Below are 21,346 nucleotides of genomic sequence, written 5' to 3' on the forward strand. Positions count from 1 at the left end.
AATAAAATGTGTTGAGTGCGTCGTTAAATAAAACATTTCTTTCTTTCTTTGTGCATCTTTAACAAAGTACCGGCCTCGGTGGCGTCGTGGTTAGGCCATCGGTCTAGAGGCTGGTAGGTACTGGGTTCGGATGCCAGTCGAGGCATGGGATTTTTAATCCAGATACCGACTCCAAACCCTAAGTGAGTGCTCCGCAAGGCTCAATGGGTAGGTGTAAACCACTTGCACTGACCAGTGATCCATAACTGGTTCAACAAAGGCCATGGTTTGTGCTATCCTGCCTGTGGGAAGCGCAAATAAAAGATCCCTTGCTGCTAATCGGAAAGAGTAGCCCATGAAGTGGCGACAGCGGGTTTCCTCTCAAAATCTGTGTGGTCCTTAACCATATGTCTGACGACATATAACTGTAAATAAAATGTGTTGAGTGCGTCGTTAAATAAAACATTTCTTTCTTTCAATTTGTGCTTCCAGATACCCCAGAATCCAGCAAAAACCTATCTATTAAAAACATTGTTTGTGCGTCATGGAGTCATCGTGGGCCTTACCTATAATTTTGGGCTTCTTACGGGTCTGAAAATGAGAGCATTTGGTCGTTACAACATACACGAATACAGAACTGCATTTGTGCATCTTTAACAAAAGTAGAACTCATTAGATTAACATTTGAACCAAACTCATGATGGCGAGTAAAAGCTGTAACATCAGCGAAGAACATGTACAGTAAATTAGTCTCGGTCGTCTCGGTGTTTGTAGTTCTTCACAATGAATAGTCTCATTGCATTTGACATTTGAGAGAATAATATTGTTTCTTTGTTGGCAAATATCTTCCTTTTGTGACAACGTTCGAATGTAACGATATATAAAGACTGCGATAACCAGGTTAATTATTTTCGTCATTGGACACCCTTGGTGCTATTGTTGTTTAGTAATGGGAAATTTATTACGTGCAATCCATATATTGTAATTAGGTGCTATTGTCCATTTGTAAATACAAATTGTACTAAATTGATGTTTTTTTATATGTATTGTGTATAACATCGGCGCACTTATTTTTGTTTATTAATTTTTCTAGGATAATATGTGTTTAGGTTTTGTTTTTCATTTTGGTCTTTTATGCATGTTAGACTAGAATATGCCGCTCGCGAAGACTCGTACTGTGTATTTATTTGATTGCTCAGTATTAGTAGGGGAGAGGAAATGGTACAACAAACCTATTTTGACATATACTGCACTTGCATTCAGGGTGGAAGAGGGCAGGGAGAGCCCCCACCTCGACAATATACGAGAAGTCCCACTACAGATGCCTATATACGAGAAGTCGCACTACAGATGCCTATATACGAGAAGTCGCACTACAGATGCCTATTTACGAGAAGTCGCACTACAGATGCCTATTTACGAGAAGTCGCACTACAGATGGCTATATACGAGAAGTCGCACTACAGATGGCTATATACGAGAAGTCGCACTACAGATGCCTATTTACGAGAAGTCGCACTACAGATGCCTATATACGAGAAGTCGCACTACAGATGCCTATATACGAGAAGTTGCACTACAGATGCCTATATACGAGAAGTCGCACTACAGATGGCTATATACGAGAAGTCGCACTACAGATGGCTATATACGAGAAGTCGCACTACAGATGCCTATATACGAGAAGTCGCACTACAGATGGCTATATACGAGAAGTCGCACTACAGATGGCTATATACGAGAAGTCGCACTACAGATGGCTATATACGAGAAGTCGCACTACAGATGGCTATATACGAGAAGTCGCACTACAGATGCCTATATACGAAAAGTCGCACTACAGATGCCTATATACGAGAAGTCGCACTACAGATGGCTATATACGAGAAGTCGCACTACAGATGCCTATATACGAAAAGTCGCACTACAGATGCCTATATACGAGAAGTCGCACTACAGATGGCTATTTACGAGAAGTCGCACTACAGATGGCTATTTACGAGAAGTCGCACTACAGATGGCTATTTTTGTCTAGCTGGAGAAGTCGCACTACAGATGGCTATTTTTGTCTAGCTGGAGAAGTCGCACTACAGATGGCTATTTTTGTCTAGCTGGAGAAGTCGCACTACAGATGCCTATGTTTGTCTAGCTGGAGAAGTCGCACTACAGATGGCTATTTTTGTCTAGCTGGAGTAGTCGCACTACAGATGGCTATTTTTGTCTAGCTGGAGAAGTCGCACTACAGATGCCTATGTTTGTCTAGCTGGAGAAGTCGCACTACAGATGCCTATGTTTGTCTAGCTGGAGAAGTCGCACTACAGATGGCTATTTTTGTCTAGCTGGAGAAGTCGCACTACAGATGCCTATGTTTGTCTAGCTGGAGAAGTCGCACTACAGATGGCTATGTTTGTCTAGCTGGAGAAGTCGCACTACAGATGGCTATGTTTGTCTAGCTGGAGAAGTCGCACTACAGATGGCTATTATTGTCTAGATGGAGAAGTCGCACTACAGATGGCTATTTTTGTCTAGCTGGAGAAGTCGCACTACAGATGCCTATTTTTGTCTAGCTGGAGAAGTCGCACTACAGATGCCTATGTTTGTCTAGCTGCACTACAGAGCCTATGTTTGTCTAGCTGGAGAAGTCGCACTACAGATGCCTATGTTTGTCTGGCTGGAGAAGTCGCACTACAGATGCCTATGTTTGTCTAGCTGGAGAAGTCGCACTACAGATGCCTATGTTTGTCTAGCTGGAGAAGTCGCACTACAGATGGCTATTTTTGTCTAGCTGGAGAAGTCGCACTACAGATGCCTATGTTTGTCTTGCTGGAGAAGTCGCACTACAGATGGCTATTTTTGTCTAGCTGGAGAAGTCGCACTACAGATGCCTATGTTTGTCTAGCTGGAGAAGTCGCACTACAGATGGCTATTTTTGTCTAGCTGGAGAAGTCGCACTACAGATGCCTATGTTTGTCTAGCTGGAGAAGTCGCACTACAGATGGCTATTTTTGTCTAGCTGGAGAAGTCGCACTACAGATGCCTATGTTTGTCTAGCTGGAGAAGTCGCACTACAGATGCCTATGTTTGTCTAGCTGGAGAAGTCGCACTACAGATGCCTATGTTTGTCTAGCTGGAGAAGTCGCACTACAGATGGCTATTTTTGTCTAGCTGGAGAAGTCGCACTACAGATGCCTATGTTTGTCTAGCTGGAGAAGTCGCACTACAGATGCCTATGTTTGTCTAGCTGGAGAAGTCGCACTACAGATGCCTATGTTTGTCTAGCTGGAGAAGTCGCACTACAGGTGGCTATTTTTGTCTAGCTGGAGAAGTCGCACTACAGATGCCTATGTTTGTCTAGCTGGAGAAGTCGCACTACAGATGCCTATGTTTGTCTAGCTGGAGAAGTCGCACTACAGATGCCTATGTTTGTCTAGCTGGAGAAGTCGCACTACAGATGCCTATGTTTGTCTAGCTGGAGAAGTCGCACTACAGATGGCTATTTTTGTCTAGCTGGAGAAGTCGTACTACAGATGGCTATTTTTGTCTAGCTGGAGAAGTCGCACTACAGATGCCTATGTTTGTCTGGCTGGAGAAGTCGCACTACAGATGGCTATTTTTGTCTAGCTGGAGAAGTCGCACTACAGATGCCTATGTTTGTCTAGCTGGAGAAGTCGCACTACAGATGGCTATTTTTGTCTAGCTGGAGAAGTCGCACTACAGATGCCTATGTTTGTCTAGCTGGAGAAGTCGCACTAGAGATGCCTATGTTTGTCTAGCTGGAGAAGTCGCACTACAGAGGCCTATGTTTGTCTAGCTGGAGAAGTCGCACTACAGATGGCTATTTTTGTCTACCTGGAGAAGTCGCACTACAGATGGCTATTTTTGTCTAGCTGGAGAAGTCGCACTACAGATGCCTATGTTTGTCTAGCTGGAGAAGTCGCACTACAGATGCCTATGTTTGTCTAGCTGGAGAAGTCGCACTACAGATGGCTATTTTTGTCTAGCTGGAGAAGTCGCACTACAGATGCCTATGTTTGTCTAGCTGGAGAAGTCGCACTACAGATGCCTATGTTTGTCTAGCTGGAGAAGTCGCACTACAGATCCCTATGTTTGTCTAGCTGGAGAAGTCGCACTAGAGATGGCTATTTTTGTCTAGCTGGAGAAGTCGCACTACAGATGCCTATGTTTGTCTAGCTGGAGAAGTCGCACTACAGATGCCTATGTTTGTCTAGCTGGAGAAGTCGCACTACAGATGGCTATTTTTGTCTAGCTGGAGAGGTCGCACTACATATGGCTATTTTTGTCTAGCTGGAGAGGTCGCACTACATATGGCTATTTTTGTCTAGCTGGAGAAGTCGCACTACAGATGCCTATGTTTGTCTAGCTGGAGAAGTCGCACTACAGATGCCTATGTTTGTCTAGCTGGAGAAGTCGCACTACAGATGGCTATTTTTGTCTAGCTGGAGAAGTCGCACTACAGATGGCTATTTTTGTCTAGCTGGAGAAGTCGCACTACAGATGCCTATGTTTGTCTAGCTGGAGAAGTCGCACTACAGATGCCTATGTTTGTCTAGCTGGAGAAGTCGCACTACAGATGCCTATGTTTGTCTAGCTGGAGAAGTCGCACTACAGATGGCTATTTTTGTCTTGCTGGAGAAGTCGCACTACAGATGCCTATGTTTGTCTTGCTGGAGAAGTCGTACTACAGATGGCTATTTTTGTCTAGCTGGAGAAGTCGCACTACAGATGCCTATGTTTGTCTAGCTGGAGAAGTCGCACTACAGATGGCTATTTTTGTCTAGCTGGAGAAGTCGCACTACAGATGCCTATGTTTGTCTAGCTGGAGAAGTCGCACTACAGATGGCTATTTTTGTCTAGCTGGAGAAGTCGCACTACAGATGCCTATGTTTGTCTAGCTGGAGAAGTCGCACTAGAGATGCCTATGTTTGTCTAGCTGGAGAAGTCGCACTACAGATGCCTATGTTTGTCTAGCTGGAGAAGTCGCACTACAGATGGCTATTTTTGTCTACCTGGAGAAGTCGCACTACAGATGGCTATTTTTGTCTAGCTGGAGAAGTCGCACTACAGATGCCTATGTTTGTCTAGCTGGAGAAGTCGCACTACAGATGCCTATGTTTGTCTAGCTGGAGAAGTCGCACTACAGATGGCTATTTTTGTCTAGCTGGAGAAGTCGCACTACAGATGCCTATGTTTGTCTAGCTGGAGAAGTCGCACTACAGATGCCTATGTTTGTCTAGCTGGAGAAGTCGCACTACAGATCCCTATGTTTGTCTAGCTGGAGAAGTCGCACTAGAGATGGCTATTTTTGTCTAGCTGGAGAAGTCGCACTACAGATGCCTATGTTTGTCTAGCTGGAGAAGTCGCACTACAGATGCCTATGTTTGTCTAGCTGGAGAAGTCGCACTACAGATGGCTATTTTTGTCTAGCTGGAGAAGTCGCACTACAGATGGCTATTTTTGTCTAGCTGGAGAAGTCGCACTACAGATGCCTATGTTTGTCTAGCTGGAGAAGTCGCACTACAGATGCCTATGTTTGTCTAGCTGGAGAAGTCGCACTACAGATGGCTATTTTTGTCTAGCTGGAGAAGTCGCACTACAGATGGCTATTTTTGTCTAGCTGGAGAAGTCGCACTACAGATGCCTATGTTTGTCTAGCTGGAGAAGTCGCACTACAGATGGCTATTTTTGTCTAGCTGGAGTAGTCGCACTACAGATGGCTATTTTTGTCTAGCTGGAGAAGTCGCACTACAGATGGCTATTTTTGTCTAGCTGGAGAAGTCGCACTACAGATGGCTATTTTTGTCTAGCTGGAGAAGTCGCACTACAGATGGCTATTTTTGTCTAGCTGGAGAAGTCGCACTACAGATGGCTATTTTTGTCTGGCTGGAGAAGTCGCACTACAGATGGCTATTTTTGTCTAGCTGGAGAGGATCCCTCTGTTACTGTGCCCTGGTTTAATTTACACGAGAAGTCGCACTACAGATGCCTATTTTTGTCTAGCTGGAGAGGATCCCTCTGTTACTGTGCCCTGGTTTAATTTACACCGGACACTCTAATATACGAGAAGTCGCACTACAGATGCCTATTTTTGTCTAGCTGGAGAGGATCCCTCTGTTACTGTGCCCTGGTTTAATTTACACCGGACACTCTAATATACGAGAAGTCGCACTACAGATGCCTATTTTTGTCTAGCTGGAGAGGATCCCTCTGTTACTGTGCCCTGGTTCAATTTACACCGGACACTCTAATATACGAGAAGTCGCACTATAGATGCCTATTTTTGTCTAGCTGGAGAGGATCCCTCTGTTACTGTGCCCTGGTTTAATTTACACCGGACACTCTAATATACGAGAAGTCGCACTACAGATGGCTATTTTTGTCTAGCTGGAGAGGATCCCTCTGTTACTGTGCCCTGGTTTAATTTACACGAGAAGTCGCACTACAGATGCATATTTTTGTCTAGCTGGAGAGGATCCCTCTGTTACTGTGCCCTGGTTTAATTTACACCGGACACTCTAGTATACGAGAAGTCGCACTACAGATGCCTATTTTTGTCTAGCTGGAGAGGATCCCTCTGTTACTGTGCCCTGGTTTAATTTACACCGGACACTCTAATATACGAGAAGTCGCACTACAGATGGCTATTTTTGTCTAGCTGGAGAGGATCCCTCTGTTACTGTGCCCTGGTTTAATTTACACGAGAAGTCGCACTACAGATGCCTATTTTTGTCTAGCTGGAGAGGATCCCTCTGTTACTGTGCCCTGGTTTAATTTACACCGGACACTCTAATATACGAGAAGTCGCACTACAGATGCCTATTTTTGTCTAGCTGGAGAGGATCCCTCTGTTACTGTGCCCTGGTTTAATTTACACCGGACACTCTAATATACGAGAAGTCGCACTACAGATGCCTATTTTTGTCTAGCTGGAGAGGATCCCTCTGTTACTGTGCCCTGGTTTAATTTACACCGGACACTCTAATATACGAGAAGTCGCACTACAGATGCCTATTTTTGTCTAGCTGGAGAGGATCCCTCTGTTACTGTGCCCTGGTTTAATTTACACGAGAAGTCGCACTACAGATGCCTATTTTTGTCTAGCTGGAGAGGATCCCTCTGTTACTGTGCCCTGGTTTAATTTACACGAGAAGTCGCACTACAGATGCCTATTTTTGTCTAGCTGGAGAGGATCCCTCTGTTACTGTGCCCTGGTTTAATTTACACCGGACACTCTAATATACGAGAAGTCGCACTACAGATGCCTATTTTTGTCTAGCTGGAGAGGATCCCTCTGTTACTGTGCCCTGGTTTAATTTACACCGGACACTCTAATATACGAGAAGTCGCACTACAGATGCCTATTTTTGTCTAGCTGGAGAGGATCCCTCTGTTACTGTGCCCTGGTTTAATTTACACGAGAAGTCGCACTACAGATGCCTATTTTTGTCTAGCTGGAGAGGATCCCTCTGTTACTGTGCCCTGGTTTAATTTACACGAGAAGTCGCACTACAGATGCCTATTTTTGTCTAGCTGGAGAGGATCCCTCTGTTACTGTGCCCTGGTTTAATTTACACCGGACACTCTAATATACGAGAAGTCGCACTACAGATGCCTATTTTTGTCTAGCTGGAGAGGATCCCTCTGTTACTGTGCCCTGGTTTAATTTACACGAGAAGTCGCACTACAGATGCCTATTTTTGTCTAGCTGGAGAGGATCCCTCTGTTACTGTGCCCTGGTTTAATTTACACGAGAAGTCGCACTACAGATGCCTATTTTTGTCTAGCTGGAGAGGATCCCTCTGTTACTGTGCCCTGGTTTAATTTACACCGGACACTCTAATATACGAGAAGTCGCACTACAGATGCCTATTTTTGTCTAGCTGGAGAGGATCCCTCTGTTACTGTGCCCTGGTTTAATTTACACCGGACACTCTAATATACGAGAAGTCGCACTACAGATGCCTATTTTTGTCTAGCTGGAGAGGATCCCTCTGTTACTGTGCCCTGGTTTAATTTACACGAGAAGTCGCACTACAGATGCCTATTTTTGTCTAGCTGGAGAGGATCCCTCTGTTACTGTGCCCTGGTTTAATTTACACGAGAAGTCGCACTACAGATGCCTATTTTTGTCTAGCTGGAGAGGATCCCTCTGTTACTGTGCCCTGGTTTAATTTACACCGGACACTCTAATATACGAGAAGTCGCACTACAGATGCCTATTTTTGTCTAGCTGGAGAGGATCCCTCTGTTACTGTGCCCTGGTTTAATTTACACCGGACACTCTAATATACGAGAAGTCGCACTACAGATGGCTATTTTTGTCTAGCTGGAGAGGATCCCTCTGTTACTGTGCCCTGGTTTAATTTACACCGGACACTCTAATATACGAGAAGTCGCACTACAGATGCCTATTTTTGTCTAGCTGGAGATGATCCCTCTGTTACTGTGCCCTGGTTTAATTTATACCGGACACTCTAATTGGTGTAGGGTAGGTACGTCCCTGGTGCTAAGGAATCATTCAACAGACACACTAAGCAAGTGTACCCGACTCCCTCATCAACAGAACCACCCAGTCTTGGTGTGATCAGTAACATGAACATAAGCAGTGCTGTTACCGGCCTCGGTGGCGTCGTGGTTAATCCATCGGACATAAGGCTGGTAGGTACTGGGTTCGCAGCCCGGTAATGGCTCTCACCCAGAGCGAGTTTTAACGACTCAGTGGGTAGATGTAAGACCACTACACCCTCTTCTCTCTCATTAACCACTACCAACTAACCAACTGTCCTGGACAGACAGCTGAGGTGTGTGTCCAGGCCAGCGTGCTTGAACTTTGATTTGATATAAGCACGAAAATAAGTTGAAATGGAAAGATGTGTTGTTACTGTACATGGTGATACTTCACATTCGGAGTGAGGAGATTAACCCTGAGACTTTCTAGGGTGCCCTGATTTCCGTATAAGCATTAGTTACTGTACATGGTGATACTTCACATTCGGAGTGAGGAGATTAACCCTGAGAATTTCTAGGGTGCCCTGATTTCCGTATAAGCATTAGTTACTACAAGGGGAGGGATTTAGCTCAGTCGGATGTGTGCTCGCCTGAGGTGCTTGCTTCGCAAGATCGAATCAACTCAGTGGATCTATTCAAATGATTGGGAGGACAACATATTGAGGAAGAATACTGAATTCATGACTAGTGTGAGTCTTACCATTGTTGTGCTTTTGTATCATTCTGTTCTCATTAAAAAGTGGAAAATGTTTGTCCATTGCCTTAGGTTTGAACTTTTAATAGGGACCACTTGTCCAAGATACATTATGGTGGCCATCGTGGATTTCCAAGATGGCCGCTATACAATAGCAATTAGTACCAATATTTCAGAATCCTTGCCACCTATACTCTCATTTTGGGGGGTCTAACTTTGGGTTTTGAGGTAATTAATGCAGTTATATCAATCAAAATATCACGGGATTGATTTTTATATATATATACACATAACAAAATATAGAGTCGAATTACTCAGGGAAAAAGTCAAAGTCACTTGTGAATCTTTCCATCGTTTTACTTTGATATCATTCTGTTCATGGAATAAGTTTATATTGAACAATTTACTTCGAAGGGATCTATTTACATGTCCATCTAGTGCCACATCCACTCAGACTCTTGTAACCATACTTAACCAATTCAGTGCAGGCTTTGGAAGACAAAGTTAGGGTATTCCAATATCTCAGCACTCATACCACCTAGGCTCCCAATTTGACCTGTGGTCTAATTTAGAGTTTTGAGGAAATTCCGAGTGGGAAACAGTGGAACTTGCCAGTGTGGTACAGCATCCATGACTGTGGAACATTGTCCCACCTACCAGAACCAGAGAAATTCAGTCTGGCCTTCAGATGAACCCCTGAAGGAGAAACTCTTTGGCCCCTTGGAGAACCTACGGAATACAGCAGCTTTTGTTCGAGCCACTGGGGTCCCTGTCTGAGCGTACGACGTAGAAGAAGAAGAGTTTAGAGGGTAATGAGTGCAGTAATATCATGCAAACTATCACTAGATGGGTGTTTTATGAAATGAACGAAATATACAGACAAATTATTCAGGACAAAAGCTGCAATGTGTTTGGGGAGTCTTAGTTTACCATCGTTTTGAGGCAGGTTTTGGAAGCTAAAGTTAGCTAAAGGGTATTCCACACAAGAACCATGCACTGGCCATCCAAAATCCTTCCTCGTCCTTCGGGAGTGGGTGCATGTTGTTTATATTGTTCACTGGTGACTCATAGTATTAGCTTGGTAAGCACACCGTCTTGAGTGCTGCAATGGGAGCATACTGGGTGGGTGGAATAGTTTCCATTTTCTTCCTATTCTGGCATTACAACACATTCCTTTCTTCGTCAACCTGTTCCAGGTCACTGGTCTTATCTGAGAGTTACTACGGTAAGAGTTGAGTATCATGTAGATAAAGGCACGAGTCACACCAGAGTAGCAGTTACATGAACCCCCAAGACGTCCTTTTACTTTTTTTCCCAAAGGAAGCAGATAAGACGTTATGTCATATTATAAGACGTCATATATATATATATATATATATATATATATATATATATATATATATATATATATATACACACACACACACACACAATAGTGCCTACAATAGTGCCTCCAATATCTTTATCTTACTCATCTTCTCTAAATTATTTGATGCTACTCATAATGCATGTATCCCATACAACAACGTATTTTGGAATGTTCTGTGTTATATGAAACAAATACACGTTCGGCACACTCATCAAATGTCAGGTATTTAGTAACCAGGTAGGTCTAATTGGTAGGGTTTTTTTTGTGATCGCTCACCGCCAAGATTGCATACTGCCATCAAGTAAATAATCATTATATATGGTGTCACTGTTATTCTTCGATGGCCCAATTGTTCAGTGCCACCATGTGACCATAAAAAAGCAGCCACTAGACTTTTAATTCATGTGCCGTCCTTAGAAATGGATAATATACATAATGGATAATGGTAGTCGCGGCATAGATTGACTTGATTGCGACTTACAATATATAGAGGCATATATCATTCAAGATGCTTCGCTGGTTCCATACTTCGCTGCACATGAAATACATTTCTATTGAATATTTTACTTCTCACAAACGCACAATTCAATGCGCTCCAATGGGCATTTTGCATGCACATCGAGTCCTACATCCACTCAGACTCTTGTAAGCATGCTTAACCAATTCACTGCAGGCTCTCGTCTCATAGGTGGTGTCCCACACAGGAACTTAGCATTGGCTGTCCTCCCCCATCCTGGGTGGGTGAAATAGTTTCCATTGTCTTCTTCTTCGTCTTCTTCAGTACAACCTCTTCCTTGCTTCACCAACACTTTCCTTGCTTTGCCAACACATTCCAGGTCACTAGTCTTAGCTCAGCATACAAGTTAACTGTGAAACGTTCCAATAGCAAAACTATAGAAGTATATTTACTAAGAAGAATAACTGCGGCACTAGATGCAATGGTTATTTAATTGTCTTCGGGGCAGTCTAAGTGTCTGATTGTTCGTTGGATCATGAAAAACGTCCGCCCAGTTTTCTAAAATGTTGTAGTTACCAGATAACAGACAAGTGGTGAGTATGTGTTCATACAATGTAGAATGTTCCAAAAGACATGCATCACGTGTAACATCAAATCAGTATAAGACAAAGTGAGGAAATGGTATTCGAGGAAGCAGGCATCATGGTATATAATATGACTTGTATAAAGAAAAACCTCTGGCACTGCCTATGTTCCACAACTTCACATGATGTGACATTACCTCTGCTTTCACTGGAAAAGGTAAAATGATAGCTTATCCTGATGTGACTTGTGAATTTACCTACATGGTACTCAACCCTTACACCAAAGTAATTGTAAATGCTCCCCACTTGTAGCTAATACAACAGTTTACAGAACGTACTTATGCCCGTCGTCCCTTCTGGGGCATAGGCCACTGACTACAGTTTTTCATAGTTATCTGTCCTGGGCTCTGGTTTCAAGCTGCCTCTAGGTGTATTCTGTCTTCTTGGTGTCCACCTGGATGTCCCTTCGCCATGTGTTCTTTGGGCGGCCTCTTTTTCTTCTGCCTTGTGGGTTCCATGTCAGAGCCTGCCTGGTGATATTCGATGCTAGTTTTCGAAGCGTATGACCAATCCATCCCCATCGTCTCCTTCTAACCTCATCTCCAGTTGGTGTGTTCTCTCCCACAAGTCTATGTTGCTGATTGTGTCTGGCCATCGGATCTGGAGGGTTCTTCTTAGACAGCTGTTGATAAAGATCTGTACTTTCTTGATGGTGGTGTTAGTTACCCATCACGTTTCTGCTCCATACAGTGGCACCGACTTCACATTGGAATTAAACAGGCGTATCTTCACAGTAATCTTCTATAATAAGATCAGCGCTGAGGAACATGTTGACGAAGCAAAGACATTGTTGTATTACGAGAATAGGATGACAATGGAGTCCATTCCACCCACCGAATATGCCCTGCTGCTAGTGTTGGAAATCGGTTGGAATTCCATCATCGATTATCAGTTCTACTCGGTTGTCACCAACAAATTAACTTTAGAATACATAATCGATTAAAATTGTATGAACATAATAAATAATTTGAATTATTAGAACAATGCACCTGTCGTCATGCTCACTGAAATACACCCTACAACTCGCCAATCTACCTTTAATAACTAATCATTTATAGTTTAATAATTAATGACATTTTTGTATGTAGACATGAAAACAAACACAAACTCCAACTTATTTACATCAATTACATCATCTAGACTAGAGGAATAATTACAGTTTACATTTCCCCACACAATCGGATATATACTTTTATAATCGATTATAACATAATGTTTGATTAAAACTGATTATTGGAACATCACTACCTAAAAACTACATCACTCAATACGGGTTACTTATCAAGCTAACACTATGTTCCATCAATTTAAAAAAAATGCACCCAGTCCAGAGAGTTGGGAAGTATATCTGATAAAGACCGCTAGTTCTACGTTCTTTTGTGGAATACCCTAACTTTAGCTTCCAAAGACTACAGTGAATTGGTTAAGTGTTGTTACCGAGTGGATGTGACACTAGATGGGCATGCAAATAGGTTTCATCGAAATGCACTGAAAACTGTATTTGTTACTGTGAGAAGTAAAGTGTTCAATAGAAACTTCTTGCATGAACAGAATGATACCAAAGCAAAACGATGATAAGACACACAGTTCACATTGCATCTTTTTCCTGAATATTTCGACTGTATATTACTGTATGTTACTTTTATGAAAATCCATCTAGTGATAATTTGATTGATATACCTGCATTGATTGCCTCAAAAGTGAGTATAGGTGGCAAGGATTCTGAGATATTGGTACTAATAGCTATTGTATGGCGGCCATCTTGGAAATCCAAGTTCAAACCTAAGGCATTTTCCACTTTTTAATGAGAATAGAATTATACAAAAGCAAAAAGATGGTAAGAATCACAATAGTCATTGCAGCATTGTTCCTCAATAAGTATTTCACTTTTTTTATTTAAAAAGTAAATCTAGTAATATTGTGAATGATATAACGTCATTCATTACCCGCAAAACTCTATGTTAGATTAAAAGTAAAGCTACAAGCCTAGGTGATATGGGTTCTGAAATATTAGTATCAATAGGTTTTTCAATAGAGGCCATCTTGAAAATATCGGATGGCGACCAGAAAGTATCTTGGACGAGTGGTCCATTTTAAAAGTTGAAATGTAAAGCAATTGTAAACTATTTTCAAATTGTTACTGATAGTGTGTAAGTATTTGTTGACTGCTTGCAAAGTAATTATGGGTTTTTCACACTTTTATGTTAGTTTTGTAAATATGTCTTTCTGTCGTTTGTTGTAAAAACACATTTTTTCAAAACAATTTAACAATGACCCCTTTAATTACTCACAGGGTGTCTATCATTCACATTCTATGCAGTTAAGTTAAAATATGTCCCTCATACATGAAGCAATAGTACATTAGTGCCAAGGAAGGTGTCGGATTTTTAAAATCAACAAAATGTCATGACCTTTTGAACTCTGGTGACCTAATTGTTACACCAATGTGTATATATTATATATCAGTGTGTCGAAGCGTGTATTATAAACATTTTTAGTGCTAATGTGTGTGGCTATGTTCATTGGTTGCAAAGTGGTAATACATTTTGTTATCCCTACCCCAAAATATGTCCTCGCCTCACTATGTTTGTGGGGCGATATCTACTAAAATGCTACTCCTTAAAAAAGTCTATCATACTAATTTATTAACTACAGGCATAGGGCTATTTAAAAAACACCATGAGAATTTGCCCGCCGAGGTGATACCAATTTCGGCTCTGGCCCATGGACTAAAAAGGTAAAATTCATTATGACAAATGATGGATAATATAACACTTTTTAATGCCTTTTTCATGATGTATAATGTTTGTATACATGTGTATAGTTTACGTTTAAATTATAAACACCACAGTCATGCTATGTTCGGTGTCTGGAGAGTTAGACCTTCAAAAAACAAATGTCTAAAAACAACTATTGCGTAAGCAAGTTAAGCAGGAAAAATGTCTAGAAAAAAAGGACTTCTACAACCAAATAATGTCTAATCCAAATTCTAAGCTATTTTACAGACTCATTGCTAGAAATAAATCTGTTTGCTCTGAAACTGCATGCATTGCGTATAAAGGAGAACATCATTTATCTTACTATGAAGACTTGGCAGTCCCACAAGACAACAATAATGACAATAACGTTAAATCTCTGTCTAATATTAGGCATGATATCATTAGTGACATGTATTTGGAAGGATCGGCATCAATGAGTCATGTCACCAGTGACGAAGTTGAGTGTGCAATTAGTAACTTGAATACAGGAAAAGCTTCAGATGAATTCAGTATAACATCTGAACTCTATAAAGTATACATAAACAGTTTACTTGATGAATTAAAACAGAACAGTATTGGTCTCTACATTGGTACTCTGTATACTGGATGCCCTACATGTGCCGATGATGTTGCATTGTTATCACACAATCAAAGTGAATTGCAATTAATGCTTAATATTGCCAGTAGATATTCAAAACAACACCGCTACATGTTACACCCAAGTAACAGCAAGGTAATTACTAATGCCAAAACTAATACTCTAGAATACTGGGCTATAGATGATAATGAAATATGTGCTAGTGAGCAGACAATCCACTTGGGATTAATCCGTGCGACTTCCAGTGAATCTAATTTAAACATTAGTGATGGTATCGGTTTGGCAAGAAGAAAAATGTATAGTCTCATCAATACTGGTCTACATGGTACAAATAGTCTTTACCCAAAAATATCATATAATATTTATCAAGCATATGTACTACCAAGACTCCTGTTTGGCTTGGAAGTACTGCAGCTGAGTGGCTCAGATTGGGAGAGCTTACGGAGATTCCATCACAATAGTCTACGAATGTTCCAGTCTCTACAAAAACCGACAGCGATTGGTGTACTCCATCTCCTCCTTGGAGCATTACCCATATCTGCAGAGCTTCACAGACGACAATTCAATTTCCTCTAGTATGTGTTAAGCTGTAACAATACAACAATCCAAGAACTAGTGATCAGACAAACAGCTGTTAATGTGAATAATCCTCAATCTTTCTAACCACATAATTACTTAAAATGAAAAGCTGTAGAGTCGAATCAATTGCAAATATGAATATTAATAACAATGTTATATTTCCAAGTTACTGTAATATACAGGACACTGTGTTTAATTAAATTACAACTTTAATGGAATTGGTTAGACGTTCTTGGTAGTGTTTACATTTAAAAAATATGGGAGTTCGGGGGAATACTCTCTCGGATTATTAAAAAACCCTAAATGTCCTGACATGCAACTTCTTGCATTCTACAAATAAAATTAATCTCGATAAATGTTGGTGAATGCAACACTGTTATTGCATTTTTCATAAATTACATGAAAATAACATTTCATACGTGTATTATGTTATACACTGAATAGAGGAATTATAAACACCACAGCCGTATATTAAAATAATTACATACAACGAACATGAACAACAGTTACTGTGTGGTCTAATCAAAAATTAAAGTTTTAACTGACTGGTTTTACATTCTTGGGGGCACCGCACATTTTTGAAAACTAGATGTCCTGAAATGCAAATTGTTGCATTCTTCAAATCATATTAATTCATCGTGATAAATTTATGCTGGTAAATGTAAATAATGTTTTTGTGTATTCAGAATTATTGTGGCTCAGCCTTCTGCTCCGCCGTGTCTATAATATGGATAATGTACGAGGAGGTGTAGATTCGTGAAAAATTATTGACGAGCTGCGTAGTGAGTGCATTCTCCAACTTAATCCATTATTCATTCAAACAATTTACATGACTGCTAAATTAACTACTATTTTATCTTTTTTTAATGAAAATATTGGTTAAAATGGCAAAGAATATTTACAAAATTAATAATCCAAAACCATAGGATCCTTTCGGACCTAACCTGTATCAGGAAAGCCTCAGCAATGGATGGATGGCATTAAGCGTGATGCACGTGCTAAACGTGTAACCTGTAATTTACGATTTAATTTCCCACAATCTTCGCTGTGTTCCGTCAGAATATATTACTACCACTAGTATCAGGCTTATAGGGTGTATACTACCAAATCAAAACCCATAGACGATAATAGTAACATATGTGGCTAAAAGTCCTACCGGCAGCGTATCAATCGACATAAACGCCACGATATAAATACTACCACCCCTTACCCTTAAAGTGAATCAGACAATAAATTGGGGGGAGGGGGGTGAAGCTGCTCATTTCAGACGGGTAGCGTCTATGACTACACTAGTTCCACACAAAATTTGAGTACTTTTTTTTTGCAGGTACCCCATAAATGTTTCAAGCACAAGGCTACTTGACACAGTGGTACTAGATGAAATAAAATTGCATACATTTTTTGCCCAGATGAAACCAATATTTTTTTTACAACCAACACACTCACATTTATCACCAATCACAGGACTTGTGGTGTTAACTTCTCTATCAAAAGTTGGGTGCACCTGGAACGTTGACCCAGACGGAAGTTATTTGGTTTAGTGCTACCTATACCTTACTAATAAAATACATTTTTCAAAAAGTGTCCAGCTATGTGTTTTTGTGACAACCAGGATTTGATGTATTCTGACATAAACTGACAACTCTACAGTGCAACCTAATATAAAGTACACTGCATAAGGCATATATATTGTATACAGTTTTGTACAAACGCAATATGTCAATTTAAACAACAAAATGTTTTTAAATCAAACTCCTGAAGATGTTTGTCAATTGTGTGTGTGTGTGTGCTCAGGTATATATGTAGAGACAACAAGTATATTCAGAGTACCTTTAAAGAATTCCATTAAAATACATGTACTTGATTGACCCCTAGATTATGAAGACCTTAACAGGCACATCAAAGAAATATCAGTATTAAAAAAATACACTGTTTGAGGAAGGAAAAATCAACATGACTGTACCTGTATGAAGTAATGACTTAATGTCCTGGGCCCCGTTCCACGAAGCGACCTTAGCACTACTATCGTCGTAAGTACCTACTATCGCGACCATAACCTTTTCCTACGATGGCCAACACGTTCCACGAAGCGGCGTAGCTTACTATCGTCGTAAGTTACGGTGAAAATTAACAATAGGTCAGGAGCAACCTTAGTTGCTACTATCGCGACCGTAAACTGAATGCTGCAAAACTGAAATGGCTACGTTTTTTCTATTGACGGAAGAAACAGAAAAAGATTATAAAAAGGAACGTGTTTTTAGGGATAGGACAAGGCTACTGGACACTCTTTCCGATAATGAATTGATTGCTAGATACAGAATGCCTCGTATTGCTATTTTGTCGCTGACCGACATGGTGAGGGAAAGCTTGCAGTCGGCGACTCGGCGTTCACAGCCCGTATCACCGGAGATTCATGTATTAATAACATTGCGTTATTTGAGTAAGGGTGGGTTTTTTTTCGGAAATTGCGGATCTGCATGGAGTGGCACGGTCAAGTGTTTGTCGATGTTTGCACCGTACTGTCCGTCGCATTTGCGACACATTAGATAATATTAACTTTAACATCCATGAACTACGTGAAATCAAACATGGCTTTTATCAAATCTGTCGGTTCCCTAGGGTAATTGGGGCTATTGATGGGACATTAATTGCCATAAAAAGGCCAACACATGACGAGGAAGTGTATGTTTGTAGGAAAGGGTTTCATGCAATGAACGTTCAAGCAATCTGTGACTGCAAACTTAGGTTAGTTATTGATACAAAGAAATAATAATTAAAGAAAATTAAAGTAACATTGATAATCATCCAGAGTCCCGTAACATGGGTATAACATTACCATTAAATATATCCACATTTTTTCATTGAAAATGTATCATTGTTGTATTATTCAAAGATCACATCATCGGCATCTGTTTAACTTGATGAATTTAGAAAGCACCTGCATGTGATAGCCTATAGGCCTGTTGAAAGTGACAAATATATTTCAGAAAGTCACTTACCTGCACTCGTGTGTATTTGAGTAAAAGCTAATTATAGTTTACCTTGTCTTCAATGGCATTGAGATTGGGTGGTGCAGACCCTCCCCCTGTCATTGTTGACTCTCTTCTCCAAGTGGTGGCTTTCTTCCGTATCTGACATCTGCAATGTTCATACATTAATTACAAATTCTGTTTCAATAACTGCACTTTAATTTGTTCTGTTGAGTGGGTTTTTAAAAATAAAATTGTTATGTGCCAATAAATATTGAAATGAAATTGAATTGCATGCATTTTTGTTCATTTGTCATTTCAATGCAATAACAAAATTGAAAATATTAAATAAAATTTTACATTTAAAATTAATTAGTATTTGTCATCAAATCATATTTGTGTATATTATAGAAATGTGAACAAAATGTTATCTGTAAGACAATTTGTAATAAATTCAGGCATTGAATTCGGAATAGGTTTTATGTTATGAATTCTTCACAACAGGAAAAGAAAGGAACAATATTTGGGCATTCCATCTCTTCCATGGACTCAAGTCAGCTGAATTCAAAGCGTAAAATAATCACACATAAAATAGTGCAATGATTAATAATGTTTCATATTTTGAACATTGTAGCAACTGTATTTAACACATAGGCCTACACGCACACACACACACACACAGAGAGAGAGAGAGAGAGAGAGAGAGAGAGAGAGAGAGAGAGAGAGAGAGAGAGGGAAGGAGAGAGGTACACGTTCGCAGACTTACTTGTAGTCATTCCATTTCTTTCTCACTTCAACACCATTCCTGCCACCAGCAGTACTGGCATTCATCCTATAGTAAATGAAAGTAAGTTGATAATGTTGAAAAATCCATGTTTTGGAGGGGAAGGAGCACACGCAGTTTCGACGAACGTGTGTATGGTGTTGTCAACAAGTGTTAGGTCTATAATCACCAGTATAAACCGATATGGGCGGATAGTTCTTTCGAGCAAATGTCATTAATTAGGCTACCTGTTTGTGAAGCAAAAACAACTTTACAAAGTGTATGTGGTGCAGTCGTCTTTAACACTGTTGGATGAAAATTAGTTATTTCTACTGTTGGTATCATTTAGCTCAGGGCCATAGGTAGCGGACGGGTGAAGGGGGGGGGGGGGGGAATCATTGCTTTTCATTGCTTATTTGGTTGATGACATGTTTTATAAACGATACATGACGTAATGAAAGATTTCGGTGACGTAGTATTACAAGAATGCGGAAATGAAGTTGAACCAAAGTAACATTTAGGCCTACAATTTTTTTCTTCTTACAGAATGATTACACGGACTATATATAATATAGCCTCACAGCAATGTGTAGGGCCCATAACACCCAACTATTATTTAGTTATTTTTAATGTTCCCTAAATTACGTAATTCTATACAAAAAAGCAATATTATTTTAAAATTAAAAACACTAACTTTTCTGCTATTCCATCCCAAATGTCAATCTTTCTTTTGTTCGTTACGGTTGAAGAAAACGAAGAAAATAATACTGAATGATTACTCATAACTTCGTCAGTTAATATTTCTAATTTGGAATGAGTATAGTTGGATTTTCTCACTCGTTTACCTCCTGACATGTTGCCTCACTCTTGACGTTGACAGACGATAATAATATTACTGTCGTCTGTCAAACAAATGCGAAAAGAGACATAACTCTAGCTGAGTACAATCGATTTTTTTGTTATTTAATAACAAAAGATTTTAATTGTAAATTACGTCATGATAGTAGGGGAAGAGGATTTACGATCGATCAAAGGTTGCTTCGTGGAACGGTTGTAATTCTTACGTATGCCAACCGTAAGATTAACCTTAGTCACTACAATTAACCTTAGCTACAATTTGTTCGTGGAACGGGGCCCTGAACATTAGTGATGGGAAGAAATCCTGTATTATGGGTGTGGGTGTCTTCAAGTCACCAGCTGTGGGAAGTTATTTGGTTTAGTACTATCTATAAAGCTTAAATTACATGTTTATTGATCAATGCAGATGTTTGGCCTCGTGGCCTAAAGCGTTGTGCTTGTTTATAATGTACAAATCCTGTCAGTACTGGGTTCGAATCCATGACCTGACCTCATAAAAAGTTCAAACTCGATTGTTTCACAGGTGTTGATTCTTGAAAAATAATCTAGACCCACGTCTAGAACAACAGTGTGACGTCACCAGTATGGATTAGTGAAACCGAAGTTTGTTTTATTGACCGTAAGCTTACACCTTCCTACTGAGCAGTAATCGGGTTTGAAGCCGGTATCGAGACACGAACTCATTAACTACTTACATTCTACTACTGCACGAACTTAGTAACAACTTACATCACTGCACGAATTTAGTAACTACTTACATCACTGCACGAACTCAGTAACTACTTACATTCTACCACTGCACGAACTCAGTAACTACTTACATCACTGCACGAACTCAGTAACTACTTACATCACTGCACGAATTCAGTAACTACTTACATCACTGCACGAACTCAGTAACTACTTACATTCTACCACTGCACGAACTCAGTAACTACTTACATCACTGAACGAACTCAGTAACTACTTACATTCTACCACTGCACGAACTCAGTAACTACTTACATTCTACCACTGCACGGACTCAGTGACTACTTACATCACTGCACGAACTCAGTAACTACTTCCCTCACTGCACGAACTCAGTAACTACTTACATCACTGCACGAACTCAGTAACTACTTACATTCTACCACTGCACGAACTCAGTA

At 40.3% G+C, this 21,346-nt stretch overlaps 1 protein-coding gene across 1 annotated transcript in view; it reads right to left on the reverse strand.

The window, feature by feature from the left end:
* Window positions 1-20,433, reverse strand: part of LOC121382647 (myb-related transcription factor, partner of profilin-like) — a 33,632-nt gene extending 13,199 nt beyond the window's left edge. Inside the window, exons 1-3 of the mRNA XM_041512179.1 lie at window positions 20,032-20,433; window positions 19,341-19,406; window positions 18,647-18,743 (exon numbers count right to left, since the gene is read on the reverse strand). Of these exons, the coding sequence (XP_041368113.1) occupies window positions 18,647-18,743; window positions 19,341-19,406; window positions 20,032-20,192 (324 nt within the window). The 5' untranslated portion in view covers window positions 20,193-20,433. The remainder of the gene's footprint in view (window positions 1-18,646; window positions 18,744-19,340; window positions 19,407-20,031) is intronic.
* Between the last annotated feature and the right edge of the window lie 913 nt (window positions 20,434-21,346).

The sequence above is a fragment of the Gigantopelta aegis genome, chromosome 10 (assembly GCF_016097555.1).
Source record: "Gigantopelta aegis isolate Gae_Host chromosome 10, Gae_host_genome, whole genome shotgun sequence".
Classification (NCBI taxonomy): domain Eukaryota; kingdom Metazoa; phylum Mollusca; class Gastropoda; order Neomphalida; family Peltospiridae; genus Gigantopelta; species Gigantopelta aegis.